This window comes from Brassica rapa, chromosome A07 (genome assembly GCF_000309985.2).
Source record: "Brassica rapa cultivar Chiifu-401-42 chromosome A07, CAAS_Brap_v3.01, whole genome shotgun sequence".
Lineage (NCBI taxonomy): Eukaryota > Viridiplantae > Streptophyta > Magnoliopsida > Brassicales > Brassicaceae > Brassica > Brassica rapa.
Genome location: NC_024801.2, coordinates 14,034,108 through 14,060,307, shown reverse-complemented (window position 1 = coordinate 14,060,307; position 26,200 = coordinate 14,034,108). Strand labels below are relative to the sequence as shown.

General features: G+C 35.1%; 3 protein-coding genes, 1 long non-coding RNA gene and 1 other non-coding gene across 8 annotated transcripts; 2 read left to right on the top strand and 3 right to left on the bottom strand.

The window, feature by feature from the left end:
- Positions 1-2,798: 2,798 nt before the first annotated feature.
- Positions 2,799-10,960, top strand: LOC103829432. The gene is made up of 3 exons (XR_625544.3): positions 2,799-8,181; positions 8,257-8,436; positions 8,632-10,960. It is a non-coding gene; the product is annotated as an uncharacterized LOC103829432 (long non-coding RNA).
- Positions 10,961-16,566: 5,606 nt separating this feature from the next.
- Positions 16,567-22,064, bottom strand: LOC103829430 (putative tRNA pseudouridine synthase Pus10). 4 transcript variants are annotated; one of them, XM_033275415.1, is made up of 15 exons: positions 21,500-22,064; positions 21,076-21,407; positions 20,889-20,997; positions 20,670-20,790; positions 20,137-20,198; positions 19,995-20,066; positions 19,785-19,853; positions 19,627-19,707; positions 19,429-19,548; positions 19,273-19,347; positions 19,077-19,157; positions 18,862-18,935; positions 18,720-18,780; positions 18,582-18,637; positions 16,567-18,492 (listed from the first exon to the last, which is right to left on the bottom strand). In XM_033275415.1, exons 1-15 carry the CDS (start codon positions 21,644-21,646, stop codon positions 18,417-18,419), a joined length of 1,536 nt encoding a protein of 511 aa, XP_033131306.1. In that variant the 5' UTR covers positions 21,647-22,064; the 3' UTR covers positions 16,567-18,416. The 4 variants fall into 4 exon arrangements, with proteins under 4 accessions (XP_033131306.1, XP_033131308.1, XP_033131307.1 ...); XM_033275417.1 differs by having other exon boundaries at positions 20,137-20,183; XM_033275416.1 differs by having other exon boundaries at positions 20,670-20,781.
- Positions 21,754-21,825, top strand: TRNAP-UGG. The gene has a single exon. It is a non-coding gene; the product is annotated as a tRNA-Pro (tRNA).
- Positions 22,065-22,312: 248 nt separating the features above from the next.
- On the bottom strand, positions 22,313-23,035 carry LOC103829429. The gene has a single exon (XM_009105095.2). It carries the CDS (start codon positions 22,943-22,945, stop codon positions 22,595-22,597), a length of 351 nt encoding a protein of 116 aa, XP_009103343.1. The 5' UTR covers positions 22,946-23,035; the 3' UTR covers positions 22,313-22,594.
- Positions 23,036-24,346: 1,311 nt separating this feature from the next.
- Positions 24,347-25,430, bottom strand: LOC103829428 (dehydrin ERD10). The gene is made up of 2 exons (XM_009105094.3): positions 24,952-25,430; positions 24,347-24,861 (listed from the first exon to the last, which is right to left on the bottom strand). The coding sequence occupies exons 1-2, from the start codon at positions 25,309-25,311 to the stop codon at positions 24,559-24,561; spliced, it is 663 nt and encodes a 220-aa protein (XP_009103342.1). The 5' UTR covers positions 25,312-25,430; the 3' UTR covers positions 24,347-24,558.
- Positions 25,431-26,200: the final 770 nt, after the last annotated feature.

Below are 26,200 nucleotides of genomic sequence, written 5' to 3'. Positions count from 1 at the left end.
TATCTCGAACAAAAAAAAAATGTTTATTCTTGATTTCACCTTCTCTCTGATTTATTTTCACACCAGGGACGTTGTGAAGTAAGTCTGGGGGAGGGTTTTCGTCGTTTACTAACTCGTTTCTTTCTTTTGTTTGTTTTTCTTTTGGGTCAATTTGAGTCAGTCAAAAATTTGTGGGAATTAGGACCTTATTCCGTGTTGATCACTAACCTCCTCGTGCTTTAGTTATCTTATTCAGTGACCTTAGCAGTGGCGAAAGACATGCATGTGGACCTGGAACACCCTGACATATCTCACTTGATTCTCCAGAAGTTCCCAGCCTATCAGGTTACACTGGGTAGACTTAACTCCACCTTACTTGAACCTAATCTTAACTGAAATTCTTCTTGTTATGGGCATTAGATCAGGGAAACGAGAACACACTCAGGACTTCTTATCCTTTTTCTCCATCTTGCTGATCCTGAGTGGCTAGCTCATCTTTAGCTAGTTCCCACCCTGCACCTTAGCCTTTATTCCACCTTCATGCATTTGTTTCTCAGTGTTATATGTGCAGATATGTGCAAAAAAGTCGGAGAGGAAAAGATCAATGCAGCCTCCTACTCGTTACTGCTGCAGAAATTATGTCAGAAAGGAGAACAAGCAGATTAAGGGAGCAACTGCTCCATAACCAATGAACTGCGCAAGAGCAGGGGTGGAGAACCAGAATAGTCGCGAAATCAGAACCACCAGTGGCACTCAGAACGATCATGTATTACCTCCTTCTTCGTCACATCACCATATCAGTCTCAAAAAAAAAAAAAAAAAAAAACGAGATTAATGTGATGGAGAAGGGGAAGAAAGAAAAGAAACATGGAGCCACTGGAAAGGTCGAGCAAGAAGTTGGTACCAAGTATTGAAGAGTGTGTAGAGGAAAGTGGAAAGCAGAACAATCAGTTGCCTGTTCCGTCATCAGAACAGTCGCACCAGATAGAGCAAAAACGAGTAGAGGCTGTGGACATCAATGGATCTATCCTCTCTTGCCATTTTGTGTGATATCCTGCATCCTCTTCAATGAAATGGTAGCCCCTAAACACTATTAACTCCACCATTAAATAACCTGTTCCACACTTAGACCGTCTACCCTGAATGATGCCTGTGATGAGAAGCTCACGCTACTCTTAAATGAATGTAGGGAGTTCTGTCTCGATAGTGTTGCTTTTTCAGGTTTGAGATGAAGAGTATGGAGCCGATTTTTGAACAGCAGTCAGTTGGGTTCTGGTAAGGGTGTGTTGTCCTAGTTTTACTGCTTGTATGGTTCAGAGATTCGTGGTTAAAGTATGGTTGCTGAGAATAGGAGAGTTCCCACACTTTCAAACCTTTCTCCCTGTTCTTGATAATTGACATTGTTTGAGGACAAACAAGGATCTAAGTCTGGGGGAATTGATATATGGTGTTTTATACATCTTGTATATATGCTTTTAAATTGGTTTTCAAGTCTTTATCGAGTCTTCCTAGTCCTTTTGGAGTCATTACAGGTCTGGAGTTGCATTGGATGGGAGATGGACCAGCTGGAACAAAAGAGGCAGAAAACAATGCAATTTGGTGGTTTTCACGCAGAACAGTCTTGATGACTGTTCCGGATAGTGGAGCAACCCGAGTGAGTGTTCCAGCGGCAGAGATTTTTAAGGAAACTACAAGTCATTACGGGATTTGCCCTAATTATCCCATCTTTTTCTCCCAGCCGCATGTGGCTTTGATATATCATATTTTTCTCTTTCTTTTTACATTCTACGCTATTCTAGACAGGAGAAAACCATTGGAGACTTTTGTGCTTTTGGATTGTAAAGGGAGAAGGCTCCATCTCTCTCACCATAGAGAAGATTATCCTGAACCCTCTTTCTATCTCTTTTATTTACATGAAGTCTTATTCAGAATTGATCTCTGTGTTTCCTCTTGTTATGGCTGAGTAGTCAACTTGCTTAGTCTAGGGTGTTCGGGTGTTAGATCCGTGAGTTAAACATAGATAAGTGAAACCATTGATTGTCTTCATTCATAACTGTTCTTAATGCTTGCATTAATCTGGCCGCTTAATGTTAGATCCTAGGTTTAACCTGTTCATTAACCGTGTAATAGGTTGCTAGATCTGTTATGAATGAGCCTAGCATCCCTAATCAGCGAAAGTAGATATTAGGGTGTTTGGTGAACCTATCGGACTTGATCTCTATTGCTTGATGTCGCATCTTGATCCAAACGAGAGTTTAGGTATCAAGATCGATCAGCATAGGGGGCAGTTCCACGACAGTGGGCTGTTCTACTTGAGTGATCCGAGTTCTAGACTTGCTCTTAATTAAACTTGAATAATTGTTTGGCTCACACTTGCTTAACACCCGACCAAACCACCCTAGGCTAACATTTTAATCATCTGAAATCTTTAATTAATCTTTTTACTTGCTTGTTACGAAATCAACTTTAAAACCCCCATATTGTTTTAGCTTGATATTGATCCCATAAAGATAAAGTGTAATAGTTGGTCTCTGTGGATTTGATCCTAAAGTGCTACATCGACATACCATTCGATTGTGGTAGTGTGCACATTAGATTATTTGGTGTGCGTATACACGTAATATCAAAAACATAAACTTAACGCCACGGAGACATCTAAAACAAATGAGGCATACCAAGTTTTAACTGCCTCACTAGTCCGGTTTGGATCAAAAGCCGCATCACTCGATTGCGTTCTCTTCCACTATTGACAACGAAGAGCTCCTGATCCCCATTAGTGATGGATTTTTTCTTCAGAGGCTGCACCGATCTTCTTATAGACAATGACTTCATCCGGTTTGTGTTAAGCAACACATAGGTCTGGATAGTTTTTTTCGTTCAACCAAATCGCCACAATTCTATCTTTTTCTTCTGCTGAGCCAATAACATGCTTACATTTGAAGTCTTCAGCTACTTCCTTGTACTCTTCCATTGACAGCTCCTCCTGACTCCCTTTTAAATCTTTTGTTATAAGAAGTGAAGAAACATTGATCAAGGTATAGTCCAATTTCAGGGTACAGCTATTCTCTCATCCCTAGCACATAGAGTCCTCACATCAGTTTGCCTCACACAAATCTATATGCAGAGACAAAGCTTAAGCTTACCTGTTGAAAGAGGTTTGGATCAGTGATTCAGGTGTATAGTTCCTCATGAATGCAACAGAAACTCCAATCATTTTCCTCATCTGATGAAGCATAAAGCTATGTCCAACAACTTCACAGTTGACAAAGTCTTCTCCGTCGAGAGTGATCATTGTATTGGCATCGAAGGAGAGAATGTAGTGATTCGAAGTTGGGTCTGCTGCTTTGGTTTGTGGTGGTTGTGGAAGTTATGTGAACCAACATACATAATAGCTTAGGATTCTGATAAACATTTATTTTTCCTTCTCTGCATAACAGAACTTGCTCAGAGTCTCACACTTTAATGCATCACATTTTATTTCGAACCAGACAAGAACCCTAGAGGCTAGAACTAGAATCAAAGGAGACATACCTCCACGACGAAGTATAGTGATCAAACAGCAGTTAGTTAGTGAGGCTTGAAAGCTCTGTAACATGATTGATATTCGCCCTTCAACTAATGCGCCAAATATTTGGGCCTTTGAAGCCCATATATTGTTCAAACAATTGGCACCTAAGCTAATAGGTTACCGTTGGCCACCCATTTTGAGTACCATTTATTTTTCCTTGTTTTTTGTATCCTAAACTCTTCTTTTTACGTAGACGTAGGATATATAAATGACAATTACTTTTGCATCTTTCATAATGAACTGAGATGTGATAAACCATGTGAGCATCTATCTACCTACTCCATATTTCAGAAAGTCTCTTTTTTTTTGGGAGGTGAGACGTCTATAAAAGTAGCTCTTCAGAAATATTCCATTTGTGACATCCGTGATCTGGCTTCAGAAGAGTTTTTTTTTTTGATCGAAAACTTCAGAAGAGTTATTCATCATCATTCATGATCCCTTGATCCCAATGGGTATAAAATGTAAATCTTGTAAATTTTCAGTCTGAAAAATAAAATGATAAGAGCTTAGGTTTTAAACTTCTAAGAATCAGTGTGCTAGACAATATATCATGATCAGATTCTAGAGGTTTATCGCCATTGAAGATTGTCTAAATTGCTTAGGGTTTCGAACTAAGAAAGAGATATGTCAATATTTCTTTTCCTTTTTCTTTTTGGTGTAAATTCTAATTCTACTATATTTTTCAAGTTACATAAGAAGGAGATCAACAAATACATATAAGCTTTGTAAAACCTCATTTCTATCGTTTTGAGTAGTTTGGAAACTTTGGATATCTATATTAATAAAGTTGCCCAGAAACTCTCCTTAGAGTGCCACCTCAGCACACCCTCTTTCTTTTGCCGCCACGTGTCGAAGAGGGAGGAGCTTCACTTTTTTCTTACGGGAGAGTTTAGTTTGCTGGGAGAGTTTGGTTTTTTTTGGGCTTTAGTTTGAAAGAAGAAAAATCCAATCCAGTGTTCATGCTGCTATGTTTACGTTTACTTGTGTTTACGTATCCTATTATGTTGTTTTTTTTTTTTTTTAAATCAGCTTCTTATTTTGCATTATGTTTTAATAATATCTATGTGAGGTTTTCTTTCTTACTATCATCATTTTATAATAATAGCATTACATTGTCCCTTAATACATTCGTTAATGAAAACAAAGAAACCAACTTTACGATCAAGAGTAGAACCAAGACCTAAGCTATCTTATACGTACGCATACGAACTTGAAAACCAGGCCTATGGCAAATCATAATTCGTTGATCATAAAATTATTATCGAGATGACAAAAAAAAATACAAAATCAAACCTGGCAAAAAAAAATTGGATTATAAGACTATAAAATTTTACAGACGTAATAAATAAATTAAATATAATATAAATACGCATATGCGCTATTTTACTCATGATACCCTGTTTATTTAATTTGATATCCCGTTTATTTAATCTTTTAAATTGAGACCCCGTTTATTTAATTTGGACTCCAAACAAATACAAGTCGATGCATAACCACAATGTTTAAAAGATTATATTTTAAATCACCTACCACAATGATACACACATTATTATCAGAATTAAAATTACAAATACTCATTCAATATTTCCTACAACAAACCGAAACTGTTAATCAAATTACAAAATAATATTTTAACCAAACTACAAACAAAAAATATTAGACTTCCCGCGTCCTTATCACGTTTGACCTATGATTTTATCATGCATGAAAACTTAAGAAAACTCATTAAACGGTTTATGCGCATGGACTCAAAACCTGTGTTCATTTTCTGATACTTAGCCCAAAGCTGATTTTTATAAATTAAAACAACCTAATAATAACGTGTACTAAACCACCAAACCTGATTTAATATATTAAGCCCAAAACGGGTTTCTTCTATGCGTTTTACTTATAAAAATTAATCTTAGTCATTCAAAATTCATAAACAAAATCTTGGTCATTCAAAATTCATAAACGAAATCTTAATCATTCAAAATTCATAAACAAAATCTAAGATTAATTACTTATAAAAACTAATCTTAATCATTCAAAATTCAAAAAAAAAAAAACAAATCCATTAATCCAATTCTCATATATATATATATCTATACTATTAAATACAATATGATAACAAAAGATAATCAACACCAAATTTAAACTATACATGAAATCCAATATATACTAAGTTCAAATGATTATCAAAAAAATATAAAACAGTTACTATGATATAAGCATACTTTCCGAAATTACTTTTAAAAAATCAATTACAAAGACAAGATCACGTCAAGCAATAAACATTGCTCGACATATATTGATCAGACCAAACCCTTGCCACCTACATATAAACTCTGAAACTTCCACAAGCACTAACCAGAAGAAAAAAAACACTCAGATCACAATGGCCGGAAACAGAGATCTCTCTAACCTCGAACTCATGCCAATTGATATGCAAAGAGAAATCATTTCACGTGTAGCAAGGCACTCCAGGAGAGCAGTCCGCAACCTCTTGGCTGCGGTTCCTCCTCTTGCCCGCTCCACGGCAGTTCCTATTGTCTATAGGAACCTCAATATCCATCCGTTAACCGTTCATCCACGAGCTGCGTTACAAAGGTACCAAAGTCTTATGGAAAATTGCCTCGCAAGCGGTAACTTGCAAGCTCATTACGTACGGGGGATACAACAATATTTCCACCACCAAAACGTCAATGGAGGCTTGCTACATCTTCAGATCGCAGCAGAAGGATTGTACGAAAAAGCTGTTTACCTTTATGGTGTAATAATGCTAGCTAAGGGAGAAACGGAAATTGGATAAGCAATGTTAGATACCCTTGGATGGAGACAAAGCAAAAACCGAGCTGACAGGTGCTGGAGAAGGGTCAAGCGCTCACTCCATGGAATAAGAGTCACAAGACTTGAGTCTTACATGACTGTTTACCATAACACAAGGGAGACCATCGCATGCCACAGAGAAAATATTCACGAGCGCTGTGATACGTGCTACTATTATAAGAAATTGACAAAGTTTGTTTACATGATGTAAACGAACAAAACGTTTGCAACTGAGAGAACCAAGCATTCCAACCTCTCTTTTTTTTTCATGTTTTATTCCTTAATTTTCATCTAAGTTATTTCCATTTAAACTCTATCATTTATGTATTTTGATTTTAAATAATAAATTATGATTAGTGAAAGTTTCTATTATTATTAGAATTACCAACAGTTATTATATTAGGTCATTATCGTTTGCTTAAGGAGAATGAAATAAGGTTTTACTTCTTCGTCAAGGCATTGGAATATAAACAGAACTCTTCATGTTATTATTCATTTGACGTTTGTTTCAACCGGACAAATTTAATTCAAACATTACCTAATTTTTCAAGTTTCATTAATCATCAAAAGAGAACAGAAGAATATCTATCCCTCAACGTATATTCAACTTTCAAAAATGAAGTCAATTCAACACAAACAAATAACTCCAAAACATGGCTACATCAAAAACATAAGAATTACAACAAAATACAACCGTCCCGCCCGTAGGGCGGACATGCCACTAGTATAAAATAATAATGAGTAACTGTAACCCAATTAAAATACTAATGTACAAGCGTATGAGAATGTTAATCCCTTTTTCGGTAAATAGTATTATTTGTGAGTGGAATTTATGTCAGTTGCGTTTAATCTTTGAGAAATTCATCTCTGACCCAAGACACACAAGTCCTAACCGGACTTAGTTGAATCAAACAAAGTCTTAAGTAAGGAGGAATTTCCCAAAGTTGAAATTGCCTTTATGTAATTTACTCTTAAAGGCATCGCATCGCATGGTATCTACGTTATTAAGTGCAGTGGTACAGTTACAATTTTTTGAGCGTTCAAACCCAACCACACATTCTATATAATTCTTTTTCAGGTTACAAAACATTATTTAGCTTTATGTGCATCATATTGGCCAGTCCTGATTGAACCATTTGAATTTGGTTGGACGTTTTGTATAAGTGTTCACTTAACTACTGAATAAATTTTCAAGAATTTTAGGCTAAAGAAAAACATAGGTCTAAGAATCTAAGACCATCATTATCGGGGGGTGCTTAGCCGTCTCTTAGGTTATTTTTTTAAAAAAGAAAAAGAAAAATACCTAATAATGCAAGAGACGTCCCTTAATTAAGCCCCACAAGAGACGTCCCTTACGGGACACGTGTCGCGACGTCTCCATCTCTCTCTCATCTTCTGAATTTCTCCGTGAAAACTTCCACCGCCAGAATCACCGCAGTCTCAGTCGCTTCACCACGTCCTCATCAATCGTCGCCATAAGAAAGGAGTACGCCAATCGGTGGAGATAACGTGAAGGGGATTGACTCTCGTTTTGACTCTCTTTGATTTTTTTTTTTTTGCAGAAGCCTGATGGCGCCTTTGCTCAATCCCGTCGTGGGTTCCATGTGGACTTAGGAACTCGCGAGAAAGATGTAGGGATTGAACCGGATCGGTTCCAACAGATTTGGATTTTTGTTTGAATTTTAATTTGGGTTGGGGTCAATTGAGGAGATTCAAGTCGCATAAGAAAGGAGTACGCCAATTGAAAAGGGTTTAGTTTAGTTTTTGTGATTTTCTTTGGTCTGATCCTGATCAGAAGAGTGAAGGATGGTCTGATAGCGATAGAGGTATCTCTTGCACGTTTGGAGCTGATGTTGTCGCTGAGATCAGACCTTTTGTGATTTACTTTGGTCTGTTTGTAGGTAGTGGAAGATGGGTATGAGTTTTTCGCTAAACGGAGATTAGTGACTATCTTCTCTGCTCCAAACTATGGCTGGGAGTTTGACAATGCAGGTGCGTTATCGAGCGTGGACCAATCTCTTGTCTGCTCTTTTGAGATTCTGAAACCTGCCCCATCTTCAAGCGGTATTGCTCTCAAAAAGGTTTGTTTCTCACTACACCAAGAAGCGCTTCTTCTGATAACACAATTTGCTTAGCTTTGTTCTGTTCTCAACATAACTTAACAGCAATCCTCTTGGGAAATATCTCTACTAGTTGTGTTTAGTTTTTGTGATTTTGCTTCACTTTGATATCTGACTGAATCTCTTCTTTGTTGTGATTCATCTGTGTTCTTGTAGGGATCTTTAAGGGAGGAAGACCAGTGGTTATATGAATGATATTCAAGAGTTTGAGCCTGTGGTAAGGCCGCCAACGATGGAATCAAACTATCCTTTGCTGGAGATTGAAGAGGTTGTGGCTGGTGGTGATGTAATCAAACTATCCTCATAGCAACTGTGTACGTGCCTACTGCTAAAGGACCTTTCCTTGAGGATCTCTCTCGCTCTGTGGTGCCTCCAAAGAAGCCAAGCATAGCTGAGGAGCCTGCAACATCTCTGTCTCCGTTCTCTACGGCTCGTGCATCTCACAACACAGATAACTCTTCTTCTCTTACCATTCTTCTCATGCTCAGAAAATAATCAAAAACTTTTTATACATTTTTATCACAAATTCATACATTTTGATCACAAATTATACAATACTCAAGAACAATATTTTTTTTTTTTTAAGAACCCATAAATAAGAGACTCCCCCATTGGAGCATAAAAATATTGATGTCTCTTAACTAAGTCACTTAAGTAAAATTTAATATTTAAAAATCATTAAGAGACCCAAAGTGGGTTTTTGGGTTAATGATGCTAAGACTTTGAATACTGTTTATCTACTCTAGTACACTGACACTCGTCGTTAAACCACAATCAGTTAATGAAATCTTAAGAAATGAACGCATAACCAGGAGTGAAGGAAGGATACCCGAAAGTAAGTGATGTGAATATTATATAGTCATGGGACTTCAATATTCATTTTTGAATTATATAACAAAAAGCCGATATTTTGTGACATCTTATCACTTGTCGACGTTCGACCAAACCCAACACTGTCTTTTCCATTCTTTATCTTCTTCATTTTCTCTTGTTCGTTTCTGCACTCATTATCTTAAATTTTTATTTTAAGGATTAATTTGGATTTAAGATTTCAGTAATACTCTACAACGGTATAAAGAACAGCCTATATAAGACATTCACCATCATGTGAAATGTTGCTCCTTTTCTCAAATAAATAAAAGAAATGCTGCCCAAAGAGATTTTCAATCATGGATTCTCACGTAGATCTTCCCAATAAAAAGGAAATTCAATTATTCGTCTTTTAAAAATATGATTAATCACACCCATACTAAGCATTAAAGCATACGATAAATATAACTTTTGGAGTAAATATTCATTTTTAAGAAGAATAATTGAGTAAAAATATTTTGCATATATTTCTGATTTTTCTAGCTATGTTGTATTCACTCTAAAAAGCACATTTTACGAAAGCTCTTTCTATTAAAAAAAAAAAAGACAAGAAGTGAGAGAACCAGAATATTTTTTGGTGTAAATGTTAAAAATTAGAGAACATAGATAGTTTCTCGTTTGAAACTCAAAATAAATTGTGAGAAAGCTACTTACTTGTCATATTGTAATTAGTTTTGATTTTTTTTAAAAAAATTTAATTTTAGTTATTGAGAAGAGCTCTATCGATGTTGATGTTCTAAGAAGCTTGTGATCCAGACCCGAACAAACTTATTATTTATTTTCATAAAAATATTGGATGTTTTCATATATATTCAACTGGAATTTTTGAGCAAGGCAACTTATGACCTATAAGTGAGGTCGTAATAAATTAATAATGTAACTATGTAAGTATAATAAGTATACAAAATCGTAATCAAACCTTTGGTTCATGGATTTTTTAATTAATACACCTGATAATTCTAGTAAATGGCGATAATGATGATGGTATATGCATGAGAGTGTCTACGCATGCATAATGGAAAAGGTTCCAAAGAAGGGAATAAATTCGCCAAAACATAATTATGATTTGTGCGGGCGACTTGAAAATGTTTTCTTTATTAGTAAATCAATTTTCAGTCTTTCACCAACCTTTCAAGGACAAGAACCACACATATTGAAAATATTATACAAATGTTGAAATGTATACACCACATGACACATGTAGAAGGGTTACAAATGTTGGCATAAGAAAAAGATTATGCAAACAGGTTTTACGTTTTTCTAGTATGTACATGGCCATCTCTGTTTTCTTACTTGCTCAAGTTATAAATATAAAACATTTTCACATACACTTTAATTGTTAAGGTAAAATCACTATAGTACAGATTTTGAAATACAATGGCCTGTAATGATCTGGAAAGCAGAAATTTGAAAACATTTATTAAATGATTTAATCATACATTCACTGACATCATCACAATCCGACAAACCCGATGTTTCAGTTTTTACTTTCATTATCATTGAATGCAAATAAATACGAAACCCATTTCATGGGAGAGCTTGGTTGAATTCACAGATTTCTTCATTTAATAAAAATATGAAAAAACAAATAAAAGACAGATGTGATGACAAAAAATAAAATAAAACTAGACCAAAAGAATAAAATAATAGATGCAACAGTTCGAGGAATATAATAAGAAAAACGTTGTTACACATTCGTAACGTACCCCATTCCTCAGTATAAAAAGTCTAGGAAGAATTTTTTTTGAAAATGTAATTTTAATACTACGATTAAGTGGCTTGGTGGCTAAAAAAGTGGATGGGGTAGATTTTGAGGCAATAAATACTGAGGAGTACTATTATTATGAGTTGGTGCAGTTAATACCTTGAAGAGTGCTTCTATTATTCATACGGATGGATTCATAGCAATGCTAACTCCTTTTTATTGGAGTTTGTTCCTTTATTCACTCGAAACTAAAGAACAAATTTAGTGTGAAAATTCTTTTTTTTTTTTTTTTTTTTTTGCTAACCGAGTATCCTGGCCCCACCGAGGTGGTCCAGACTAGAGACCGAAGTGAGCATGGACGCTGCCAGGGCGTCACCATGTGGCTCACCGTGTAACGGTCTTCGGTCTCGGATGCTGCAGCCCATATGTTAAATTCCGCAGTGGCCAAGGCTCGAACCCAGGGGCGGGCACTCCAGCTGGAGCTCCTATACCACTAGACCAAAGCAACTTGGTTGTGTGAAAATTCTTTATACACAAAAGTAGGGATTTCGTCGAAGCAAAATTGTAAAAAGGTTGTTATGAAGGTCATGGGATCGAGTGATGCGTGCGACATATCAATCTATGGTAGGGAAAGATGTTGAATTCCCATTATATACTGTACTCTTCCAAAATACATTTATATCCAAAAATATATAATATAATATAAATAATGAGGCTGACCATCTCCATGAACATGAGAGAAGAGGTTGACCCTATTTAAAACCATTTAGATTTACCCATCTTTTTGATGAGCCCTAGTCCTAGAGATAGTTAATTTAGACGTCTTAGACTTAATATTCATTTTTACCCCGAGCTTTGGATTCTGTAATCCACTCCCCTCTAGTGGACTAGTAAATGGACCCATAAAAATGGAAGTTGTCTCGTACCTTTGGCATGAACCAGAATGAGAAAATTGTTAAACTCGCGCCAACAAAATTCGCCATATTATATTATTTTTTTGCTAAATACTATTCTCCGTTTTGGATATATTAACGTTACTCGTTACTATAAATAAGTTTAATAATTTATTGTGAGCAACGTACTATAGTGATCACTGATCAACGTGACAACATCACATGCATGTTATTCACGCAAAATTTGATGATATAACAATATTTTTGCCAAATATGTGAATTCCATTGAAATGGTAAGAGTTTGTAAAAATCACGCAAAGTTTGATGATATAACAATATGTTATTACGAGTTCACAATAGTTCATGTATATTATGTATACTGTAGTATTTTTGTTAGATCGTAAACGTTTTTTTAGCTAATTATTACACTCACTTTATGGTTCTTTACATGATGAAAATCAGTTTTCAATTAATGTCGACCAAAAGAAGTAGTAGTGAGTCTAGTGACTACTCGACTTAATTCGATATTATTCTAATTTATATTTTCGGGTCACACTTGTACATATTGCCAACGTCAACGTTTATATATCTTGAGAAAAAGGGTGAAAGAGAAAAGAAAAGGAAACGGAAACGGAAACGGTAGGCGCTAAGGTAAACCCCGTTGAAAAGTTGCTAACTATTTTTGGTGAAGAAACAAAACGAAATAAAGAAAGAAAACTATTCAGTCTCTTTCATAACGAAAAAATGAGTTTTTTCCCCTCAAGAAAGCCACATATATTTCCTTTTCTAACCTCTCTCTCTTACACGATTATCTGTTAATGTTGTTAGATCTATGGTCTTTTCAATTCCAGATCCTATAGATCTTCGATATTTCCATTACAACTCATCTAGGGTTTTGAGCTAGCCGTCATAAAGAGGAGTCATCTGCCTCGCGGACACTCTCTTTCTCTCTCTTCCTCCAATAAATAAACCACCACCTTCCCTCTCTCACATCACTATACCATATACTACAAGACTCCTCTAATTAATGTGTGTGTTCTCTCCAAGTGGTGAATACAACTTCATGAGCGGGTTACAGATTGGATCTTTACACTTTTACTCTTTTCCTTTCACGAGGGTTTGACAAAGAGTTTCTTACAGACTTCTTTGGCATTCTGTCCACCTCCTTCTATGTATACAAGTTTATGTATATACATGGTGTTTGAAAGAGGGAGGTGGTCATACTGTCAACAGATATCTGTTAGGGTTTCTTCGTAAAACCCTCTTGATATACCATATTTATCAATGTTTTGAATCTGGTGAGCTTGATCTGTTACTTGGTGATGACAAGCCTCTATTTGGCATGAGGTAATAAGCTTTGGATTAATTACCATTCTCTTGTTTCCCACAACTTTGATTCTGTTGTTCTCTTTTTGTTTGAGCTCTTACATAAAATCGTTTTTGGTATTGATCCTTGACTTTTTGTTGATCTAGATCATTGCGTCGTTATTTATTTTATATCTTTTTGTAAACGCCTTTAATACCCTGTTATCTTTTCCACCTTTCTAGTGTAAAAATTTTGAAATATATCGTGAGAAGGTGTGTGTCATAGTGCGAAGTCTTGATGTTTCTTTTTTTTTTGTGAAGTCTTGAAGTCTTTTGATGTTTCGTCTTCTAGAAAAAGGTAAAACACTACAAGAAAACAGCGGTATTCTGACGGACGTTCCGACGGAAAATGAATTCCTCGGAATATACCGAGGAATTTCCGAGGCAATTCCGAGGAAACCCAAAATTTGGCTTCCTCGGAATTTCCTCGGAATATACCGACGGAATTCCGAGGAAAATTCATTTCGTCGGAATATTCCGACGGAATACCGAGGAAAATAGTATTCCTCGGAAAAAACCGATGAATTCCGAGGAAATATTATAGACGTTAGAGAGCCGTTGGGGGGATTTTAAAAATTTCGAGGAAATTCCGAGGGCAGAAAGGTTTTCCTCGGAATTTCCTCGGAATAGATCTTGTCGATTTAGGGATTTGATTATACATTCTTTTTCCTCGGAATTTCCTCGGAATTTTCCGAGGAAATTCCGACGACGATAGAGTTTTCCTTGGAATTCCCTCGAAAAATTCCGAGGAAATTCCGAGGAACTTGGGGTTTTAAACCGAAAACAACGTTTTACGGATTGAATAACACGTATATAACCTTCATTAAGTGTCTTAACCAGATTATGAAGTCAAACTTTGGTGTTTTACCCAATAACAAACACTTTTACGATTGCATGAACGAAAACCACACAACATAAGAGAAACACTTATACACTTTAACAAACGGTAAAGGGAATACTTACAATTATTTTTGAAATTTTGTTATTTCATGGTTTATGATCATCTATACAAAGAATCCTCAATGGTATGCATTATAATTGTATAAGAAATGAAATACAGCGAAAATAATCGATATTTTGAAACCCCAAACCCTGGTTCCTCAGAATTTCCTCGGTAAATTCCGAGGAAATTCCGAGGAAACCTGGTTTCTCGGAATATTTTCATTTAACCGGGTAAACCAAGCCGCCAAATATTTCGCGAAAATTGAATTAATGATTTCCGAGGAAATTCCGACGGATATAGTAAATATTTCCGAGGAAATTCCGACGGATAATTTCCGTCGGACCCCTCATTTTATTAGGTCGAGCCCGACCTTCTTCCCCATTTCTCTCCGCCGCACTCTCTCTTTCCCCTGCGATTTCGTCGACTCCTCTCTTCTCCCTTGCGATTTACGGCGCTTTCTCTCTTCTCCCTCGCGATTTCCACCCTAATCTTCATGTATGAACCCTATCCCACTCTTTTAGGTTAGATTTGTATGGTTTTTAAGTAGATTTGATGATTTTGGAATGAGATTTATAGATTTTGTTAGGGTGAATGGTAGATTTGTGTAAAATCGAGTTTGATTATGTATTTCACTTGATTTGAATTTTTTTTTTTAGTTTTTATTAATTTTGTGGTTATAAAAATCGAATTTGTAATTATATATATATATATTGAAAACGTTTTTGTATATAAAATCTATTTTTTGCATTTTAAATTCATTTATATATTTATTAAACATTTTTAAAATCTATAAAACTTTTTTTAAGATTAAAAATCATATATATAATATTTAAAATCATTTTTTGTGGTTATAAAACGTTTTATGTATTTTATATATAAAATATAAATTTCTATATTTATTAAACATTTTTAATATTATGAAAACTATTTTTTGTAATTATTTAACATTTTAAATATTTTTAAAACTATTTTTTGTAATTATTAACTGTTTTTGCGATTTATTTAAACTATTTTTTTAATTTTTAAACTATTTTATATTTATTAAAACTAATTTTGTATTTATAAAACATTTTTTTTTATTTATAAACACTATTTTATTATTTTTTGTATTTATAAAAACTATTTTGTATTTATAAAAAGATGATTTCATATTTATAAAAATATTTATATTTATTAAAACTAATTTTGTATTTATAAAACATTTTTTTGATTTATAAACACTATTTTATTATTTTTTGTATTTATAAAAACTATTTTGTATTTATAAAAAGATGATTTCATATTTATAAAAATATTTATATTTATTATAACTAATTTTGTATTTATAAAACATTTTTTTATTTATAAAAACTATTTTATTTTTTTTGTATTTATAAAAACTATTTTGTATTTATAAAAAGATGATTTCATATTTATAAAAATATTTATATTTATTGAAACTAATTTTGTATTTATAAAACATTTTTTTGATTTATAAACACTATTTTATTATTTTTGTATTTATAAAAACTATTTTGTATTTATAAAAAGATGATTTCATATTTATAAAAATATTTATATTTATTATAACTAATTTTGTATTTATAAAACATTTTTTTTATTTATAAAAACTATTTTGTATTTATAAAAACTATTTTGATGATTTTCATATTTATAAAAATATTTATATTTATTATAACTAATTTTGTATTTATAAAACATTTTTTTTATTTATAAAAACTATTTTATTTTTTTTGTATTTTAAATATGTTTTCTATTTTAATTTTATATTTTCGAATTTCAATTTAAAAAAATAAATTTATATTTTTTTTTTAATTTTGGAAATATTCCGAGGAAGTGTATCGCTCGGGATATTCCGACGACATCTTCCTCGGAATATTCCGAGGAAATTCCGACGAACTTGTGGTACTCGGAATTTCCACGGAAATTCATTTCCTCGGAATTCCGTCGGAAATTTCCGAGGAATTTCCGAAGAAAAATGAAATTCCGAGGAGTTATTTCCGAAGACTTTTTTCGTCGGTATGTCGTCGGAATATCGTTATTCCGACGACATACCGACGATTTTTTCCCTCAGTATGTCGCTGTTTTCTTGTAGTGAAAACACTAAGAAAAAGAGAAGGACCCAGATTTCCGAAAAGGTAACAGAGGTTTTGATTTACTTTAAGAACATAGTAATGGGGGGGAGAAAGGAGAAGCATCTTGTTTTGAAAGTCCACGACGTTATTATGATGTTCCCTTATTCTATTTGAAGTTGAAGAAACAGTTGTAGAGATTACGTGTACTCCTTCATTTGGTATAATTTTTTTTTTTTTTGGTAAACATGTTAAAACATTTGGTATAATTTCTGACCTATATATATACAATACAAGTTATAGCTTGCTTACTTTTAGTTTATCATGAGTTGAAAACAATTAATAATTTTCATGCTTTTACGATAAGATTTGTTGTTTGATCATAGTTATGCATTTATCATATCATCCCTAGACAAAACACGCAAGTCATACATATAAATTTATATTTTTTGAGTATTCATCAACCTATCATGTTTTGATGATAATTGCATTGCTGGTTAGTAGACGGATATTTTGGGTTTAATTGGTCCAAGAGTCCAAGTTTATAGAGATATAGTATAAAGTGATATTTTTGGTTTGCTCGAGGGTATTGAAAATATCCACACTTTGGCTTTCAGTGTTCTGAATGAACTACTTAAAACCATCTCTAATGGTTTACTCTATTTTTTTCTCTAAAATAGAATATGAATGTTACTTTAATGGTATTCTATTTTACCGTAAAAAATAAAGTGATGAACAAAAAATAAAAAAATTACTATATACATAGAGTAAAAAATAAATTTACACTATTATAGAGTAGAAAATAGAGAACTATTTGAGTATTTTTACTTTTTACTCTAAACTTTATTTTAGAGAAGAAAATAAAGTGATGTTTGAGATGTCCTAACAAAAAATGTGCGAAAAAACTAAGCTTTCCCATTAATTACGATAAGCTAAACATATTCTCAAATCAAAACATAATATTTTTTATACATAGTCGAATGCTAATTTTGGACAATGGGTTTGCATGGAGCTCTCCAATATGAGAGACACTTGATTACAAATTTTCATGACGGCACTCCCGTTTGCAAGTTTAATACATGGGTGGATTGTAAGGTTCACGTCAATCAACACTCATACTCTTCTTACCTTTTTCTAGCACTTTACCAACTCTAGTCTCTAGATGTTAACTTTTCTGCAAATAAAATCTGATTCTTACAGACTTTTAGTAATAGCATTTATCTTTCATATTTTCTTGACATTTTGTATCTATGTATATAAGAGAAATGATTTTGTGTTGACAATAACGTACAGAAGCTATAATAATGTATATAGGATATTCTTCAAACACACATAAAAACAAGACGAAACAAACTTTCTTAACAAAATGATCAAGCTGGTGGAAAATAGTATGTTGTGTGGTCGTACATGCTCAGCTATATTAGTCGCCTATTGAAGTTAAAGCCAGGCAATGTCAGTTACCACGAGATATCATGTGTATACATAATAACCTTAGAGGTGAAACCTATACTCAGACGAACCCTAAAATTGCTCGAATTCAAGTTAACCCCAGGCATGGAGTAGGACGTCCACAACAGAAGATTGTAAAAGAACACAAATTTTAAAATATACGAATTTTTCAGTTTAATTTTGAGTAAAGTTTTGAAGTTGCAACAGATTGGCAAATCAAATGATCAGTATGCGTTTAAGGCTAGGATGGCGGATGCTTCATGGTCATCCAAATTTGACTTGGAGAGATCAGTTTCTTCTTGCATCTTGAGAGGGAGACTGACAGAGAACCACTGCTTACTGTATAATTTTTTTAGCCGGCAGTGATAATTACAGTTATGCTTCATGAGCTGTGTTCAGCTAACACAAGTTGTGTAACACAACCATGTTTATACACTAAGATAATGTTTTTGATAAAAAAAAACTAATTTAGATCTAACAGAATCACATACTGAATCCACGTTATAATGTTATTACTAAGTAACTCTTTATTCTAAAGATCAAAATTCAATAAAAACTACTATTAAATTATGGGGAAAATATATAATTTTATAGGAATCAAAACTACAAAAAAAATGAGAGCTTGTGGATTGTTACTCGGGCCTTCAAGAATCGCCCATTTTCACATCAGTCACATCTAGTTGTATTATCTCCGCCCTGCAACCTAAAATTGATCCCATGCTGTAACCAAAATGAAATAAATGCAGTTAATATGGTTCAAAGCTATTCTTCTTAAGCCAAACTACTGGAGGTTCTGTCTTCTACCATACCTGGGAGTAGTACGACCAAGATCTCCATGAACAAACTCTTTGATGTATGTTCCAGCCTGCATTATTAAAAATTAAAGTTTTCCCATATTTTAAAAATTATGATAAATATAATGAGATGAGTGTAGAAGATGTTGCAACCTGGGTGCATAGATGCAATAGAAAGTAGTGAGTGTTTCCTTTTATCTTTTCAAGTTTCATCCTGAGGATTGAAACCACAAAGACTGACTATTACTAAAAAGAAGAAGCTAAAATCCAAAATTCAAGAAAGATCATCACTAACCAGTGTATAGTCCTTTCACGTTCCAGTGGACTTCGTCGGTGAAGCACTCTTATTGGTGTCTTCTGCAAAATTTTCTGCAGCAGCATAATATATAAGAAGTTCAAGAATACAAAGAACGGTGTTTGAGGACAGATACGTTGACTTCTGGTATGATCCGACGATACATACTTACAAAGAATTAAAATAGTAGGGCAAAGAGAAACCAAGTGACTCACCAATTCTATCATGGAAGAAATTGAGTTGCAATCTTCCTCTTCAAGTGGACGAGAAATCCATACAAGTGCAGCATATTGCTTCTGCAATATATAAAAAACATTGGAGCAGTTGGTTTAATAGTCTTCATTACACTTCTAACTAAACTATTAATTGAGTTAATTTAGAAATATTTCGTTAGGATTTAACAGAATTGACCTGTTTCTCTGCTTCTCCTTCACGCATCATTGCCCAACACTCACTTCCAATGAATTTAAGATCTTTAACTCCAACCTGCAGCCAAAAATACTGCTTGTAAGCTTGCAAACAAACCACATTATCAACTGATACAACCTATGTATTCAATGGCCTTACTAGTTTTTTCTCTGAGTTGTTTATCTTTTCTTCAATTTCCGTCAACGATTGCTGAGATGGACATTTGCGGGAGTTCTGAACCTCGATTAAGAAAGGTCTACCTGAACCCAACATCCGTACCTGATTACAGCTCTTTCATATTATCAGTAAGAACTTGTTGACTTTAAACATAAAATAGGAAAAGGGAATTTTTCTAACATCAATATCTTCTCTGCCAGCAGCATGGAACTTGTAGGAATCCCCGAGGCATGCTGGAAGAATACTTCCACCAATTATCTCCTGAAAAAAGATATATAATGATCTCTTAAGTCACCTCTTGTCTTTATACATATCCAGATAACCACAAAGTGCACTACCTCAACCGACGCTTCACCCATTCTTTCATCATCAATAATCCATCGGGATTGACTTACATTTCTGGAGTACTGCAAAGAAAAAGAACCATCAGTTGAAATAGATCCTAAACAAGTGGTAAAAGTTCTGTTTGGGTCATATGTGAATCCATCTGATACCGAACTACAATTTGCAGATGATGGTATTTATACAACTTGAAAACATTGACTTACCTTAAAGTATCTGCCACTGAAAAAGATAGGCATCTGGTTGCAATGAACTGACAAGATGCATGGTTCATAAACCTGGTGATAAAAAAAAAAGGTAGATAACATGAGTTCTTGAAAGTCAAATAATGATAACGCATACAGCTACCTTTTCAAATGGATTCTCGGAGATACAGCTAGATCCGTTCTCTTCGTCTGCATAAACAACATCTACACATGAAATACAAATAAAATATAGCACTTGGAAAATCTGTAATTGTTGGGACATCTGTATATAAACTATAGGAACTGATGTAGTACATTATCAGAAAGTCCGAAAAATGAATAAACTGCCATAAGAAGACATGGGGCAGGCAATGCTAGACAAGATTGAACAAATAGGTATGTATATATATATGCATTTTTATTGAATATATAAGAACTATTCAAGAGAATAAAGTAGCGCAGATAAAGAGGTCGGCATAAAATGCACATTACCTCTCTGGACATTAAGATAAAACTCAAAAGAGTCTTGTGACATAAACATAGAAGAATTTACAAATAAAGGTCAACTAATTTTTAACCAACAATCTCCTTAAAGATTACAGTTATGGGTGACATTTCCAGTTATAATGTATGCAAAATCAGTCAATTCTCACAAAATTCAACCAAGTAATGAGTGATTGTACAGTGTCGACATACCTGTTTTCCTCTTCTTTCTCTCATGCGTTGTCTCAGACAAGCCTTGAGCGTCATCAGATGCCTTGGAGTATGTCAAACGGATGTGAAAAGAGCTTGAATCAGATTTAGCCCCCTGCAAAGACTTCAATCTCAAAGGGTTTTGTTACCTTGCCACAGATTTGGCTATTTATAAGATACATAGGTGAACAATTCACAAAACAGAACACGGACTGGACTCACCAAAGATGCTCTAAGTGGATCCAAGACTAGAACTTTCAAAGCATCCTTCACAGAAACTTTTTCACTCTGCAGCCAAGCTTCGTTGCTATACTTTCCTTTAAGGTATAACCTACACCAATGGTACAAACATCAACATTTAAGCAAAAATAAAATAAAAGATATATACTTTGTAGGTGCTGAAGCTTACAAGACTGCACGCTCATTCTCCGAGATAGTGGAAGGCAAAGAGACTTCGAGACAGAAGGAATCGAACTCATGACCTTGCTGCTTCACCAAGTCCGTGATCCATGCGGCGTGACCACTACCACAATCCGATTTCATTTTCACCAGCGTTTGTTTGTCATCGGAGAAAACGAACTGCAATACACCTAAACAAACAATGCAGATGCTCATCTCCGGTGACGCAGCTTCCTCTTCTCCAGAGCCTAGCCAGCCCCGAAGAGTTGATGACGACACTGTCGCCAAATCGGAATCGAAAGTCGCGACGGTTATTAATCGGAGAATACATCTCTCGCAGACCTAAGAGGGCAGAGAAGACACACTGGCTCGATCAAGTAATTGGAAAGAGAAACCCTAAGAGCTAGTGAGAGGAAGAGAGAAGGTGTACGGACCCCGAGAGATAGCAGATCTTTCACAGCACTGGGATCTAGAGATCGAGCTGCTTCGTTGACTCTCTGTGGTTTTTCGGCTCCACCGGTTAGGAGGCCGTTGAGCAAACCGGATGAGTCGCCGGACGCGGGTTTTGTTTCGTCGGACATTGTTCTTCGAATGATCGGAGAAGGCGGCTTCTAGCAATGAAGCAGCGATTTTAAGGAGTCACGAGTGGATTGGTTACATACTATATATTCGAAAAAACTAACAACGAGGGCGTTTGGTCTAGTGGTATGATTCTCGCTTTGGGTGCGAGAGGTCCCGAGTTCGATTCTCGGAACGCCCCTCTCTTTTTGTTTCTTCCTTGTTTTTTACGTTTTACACAGTTAATTTCAGGTGTTTGCCTAAAGTTTAGGCCTGCGCAGTGCGCACGGTTACAAATAAAATGCCGACAATCACGGCCAGGTTAATTAACTTATTTATTACTACCACAGAACCAAAAATCGATGATCATTCAAATTTTTACACTAAGAGAACAAATATAGTCTACTATCCCCCACACGTTTAGATAATTCAACAAACGATCTCCTCAATTAATAAGGAATGATCATCGGATTAATGACCCAATCGGAATCAAACCTTACCTCAAATTGCATAAATCAAACCTTACCTCAAATTGCATATCATATACACTCAATTCCTCAACAATACCATATGTTAGTTACTACATTGAATCGACTGGTGAATTACCAAACAATCACATGACACTTTCAAATCTAGTTTCCAGTTCCGGAATTGAATTATACTTATTGCAGTTCAGTTTGACGTTAAAATTTCACACATTCAAAACGCTGTTAAGGTGTTCGATGAAATGCCTCATACAAATCCGCAAAACCTAACAGTTCAAAAACCTAAACACCAAGCACGATTTCAGACAAAACCAAAACGATACTCCATTGTCTGAATCACATCACCCTGCAACCCCTTACTTATTCATTCGCTAAATTCCTGACAAAGACAGAGCCTTTACAGACAGAGAGACATCTGTATAGACCTATAACATAACATCGCATGATCGTAACCTCGTTTGACTTAAAACCAAATTCAATCTCCGGTCACTTTTTATCCTCGCCGAAAAGTAGACGGAGTCGAGCAGCAAAGACGCCGGAAGAGTCAATGGACGCTTGATGCAGAAGCTCGCTCTTGATTCTACTCATGCGGTCCGTCAAAGTATCGCTCTCCTTCTTGAGAACAGCCGTGTCTTCCTCCAGATCGTGGATTCGGTACTTCTGACTTACGGATCGGAAGCTCAGAAGCAAGATCCCAGTCATGGCGGCGAACTGGAAGAAGCTTTGCTTGTTTTTCTTCACATTCTCGAAAAATCCTGACGCTACGGCGGTTAACGCTTTCGCCGGATCTTTACCGGTGAGAGGATCGATAGATCCCTGTGGCGCAGACGAAGCCATTGAGTGTCAAATGAACGAGAGCGAAGGGGAGGAATAATCGAAGAGAGACAGAAAGGGTTTTCTAAAGATTTAGGCTTTTGAATCCCAACAGGCCCAATAAGATCTGTTCTTTTCGCTATTGTTAGCCTCTTATTGAGTTGGAAGGTTTCAAGATGCGAAACAAACCCTGAGATTTTAATTCACTCTGGATTGGAGAAATATGTTATGTTAATTTATAGGAAATTATTGATTAACCGGGTGCTTGTACCGATTTTTGAACGTCAAAAACAATTTTCTTTTAATCTTTTTGCTTTGATTTGACTTGCCACTTAGGGTATGACTGGTTTTCCCGCTACCACCCGCAAACGCAGCTTTTGCGGTTAGTAGCGGTTGCTGGCGTTTTGCAACAATCGCTCAAACCGCTCTAAACCGCTCCAAATCGCTCTGAACCTCATAAATTCAAAAGCTGGTTCCAGCTAGCGTTTGCGGTTGCGGGCGTTTGCGGGAGGATAAAAAAAATTATTTTTTTTCCAAAACAATATAAATACAAAAATAAAAAAATTCAATAAAAAAATTAAAGTGAAATTATAAAAATGCTAAAATATATCAATTAAATTTTAATTAATATTATAAAACTTTAAAATAAAAATATTTTCTATATTTTTAAAAAATTTAAACTATATCTTTCTAAATATAAATTTTATATTTATTATAATATTATTATTTTGATATTTTTATAATTGTATAAAATGTAAATATTATTAATTTATTATTTAACAGCTGCTGTATTTGGTAGTTAACCAGTCATAAGTATCCCGCAAACGCACAAATTTCTAACCGCAGAACCAGTCGTACGAATTTCTTAAAACCGCTAGAAACCGCAACCACCCGCATCCGCAAACTCCCGCAACCGCAACCGCAACCGCTGCGGTTAAACCAGTCAGGCCCTTAGACAGAAGCGTAGGAGGGACCTATACAGATTCATAGAACAATGATGGATATATTAACTTATGAAAGCAACACTAATTATAATATTTTCAAACAAATATAAATATAATTATAAAACATTCATTAGAAATCTGATGTCTGATTGCTACACTCTTTATCTTATTTATTTTTATCATATTTTCTTTCAAAATTGTGTCGGTATTACTCTTTGTTCCTAATATCAGTTTTGAGTCTTTTGACAGTGATTCATCTTGAAAAAAAAAATTATGAGAATTTTTTGTGGGGCAAAATCTCAAGAAGCCAGATGGGACATGCTGAAAGGTCTTAGAATTAAGTATTTGTTTTTTTACATTTTTTCCACTCTTATGGATATCATCATTTGAAACTATTGCTAATACGATGTGATCATGTGGATAGGAGACTAGGAGTATGACACTGTAATACCCAAATATACTAGGAGTTCTATGGAGATACCAAACGAATACACACATTACTCGAAACATTACGTAGAACCCATATGCGAACTTTATAAAATAGACAATGCAAATTACAATACAAAGGTGCTAATGCAACCAACGAAAGACGCAATCTTACAGAACAGCTTAAAACACAAAGGAGAAATCATCACAGAAAGAAACACAGCAAATGTCCGACTCCAATATCATTTATATATTCGTTCAACTTTCTTAAGCATCAGACACCTTTTCTTTCTTCTCGTCCTCTTCAGAGCTCTTGGCGTGATAACCTGGAAGCTTCTCTTTGATCTTTTCAAGAATCCCTTTCTTCTCCTCCGGATGCTCCGCCGTTTCATCCGACACTGGTACTGCAGCCTCCGTGTTGACGACTTGAGAATCATCAGGTTTTTCGCTGTGACCTGGAAGCTTCTCTTTGATCTTCTCCATCACTCCCTTCTTCTCTTCTCCTTCGACGATCTTCTTCTTCTTCTCCTTCTTCCTCTTTTGACCATCTTCACCTTCTTCCTCGCTTGACTTTTAGAAATTAAATTTTATCAGATTAAAAAATGGGTTTAATCAGATGCTAGTTCATAAATAACCGTACGGACTATATTAGTTTCTTACAGAGGAAGAGGAGCTGTTGGATCGGTGAAGCTTCTGTAAGAGACTGGGCTTGTTCTCCTCTTCCTCCTCGTGCTTCTGGTGAAGCTGCTCGAGGAGAGTAGGCTTATGCTCCTCTTCTTCGTGCTTCGCCACAAACGCCGGCTCTTCCGTGATCTGAGCTTTATGCTCGACCTCCGACGCTAGCGGTGTGGTCGTTTCTTGAGGTTTCACTTCCTCTTTTTTCCCCAAGAAATCGAACAAGCCACGATCCTTAACCTCTCCCGTCGCCGCCGATGGTTCCTCCGTGGTGGTGATCTTTGGGGTCTCGTGTTCGGGGACGTTCTTCAACTCCTCAGAAGCGTTCTTGTACTCTTCGGCCATGGTTAGTTACTCTTGATCAATATTGAACAGTTAACGAGAAATGTAAACAGAGACTAAGAGAGCTTTAACTTTGCTTTTAAGGTGATAGTAAAGAGCTGTGATGAGTATTGTGATGAGAGACGAGACTGGGTTTTATAGTGTGAGCTTGAGGGTCCAGGCCAACGCGGAGGTTACGCTGTATAGATTTAATTGATTTTTTAATATAGCAAAAAATTGATTGTTTATTTTCTTAAATTTCAGAATGGTACTATTTTCTTTAAGTCGGTAGATTAAAATGTCATAAAATCATAAGCAACTTAAATAATTCATGAGAAAAAAAAAAACTAAAACCGTAAGTAATTGGGATGACTAATTGCAAGTAAAATCAATGCAGAAATAAATAGATTAAGCCAACTCATGGTAGACACATGGCTGAAGACCGTTAAAGGGCCCGCACCAGAACTTAACGTCGGTTTTGATAGGCTTACTGCATGAATGTCGGTAATGTGGGGCCACTAGATTCGTATGCCACGTCGCAGAAGCTAGGTTCAATAACGTAGTTTTTTTTTTATAACCACGGATATCCAGCAAAACAAAACCCAACCGACTGATTTCCTAAAAATATGTTCATTAGCACTAGACAAACTCGATTATTCGCAATGAAAATTAAAAATCGTCTGACCACACAAACGGATAAATATGAGTTTAGTAGATTTCGAATTTGGGGTATTTAACACTTTTCTGAGTCTGATGTAATACTCAACCGCGCTTATCTTGTTTAAAGCAGATATTTTTTGTCGATTTGATGACATCTCTTACATTGCCCCTATAATAAATTTCATTTATAAGACGCTCTAAAGAAATAGAAAAAAGCCGATGGAACGCATATATCAAAATAAAATATTTTACC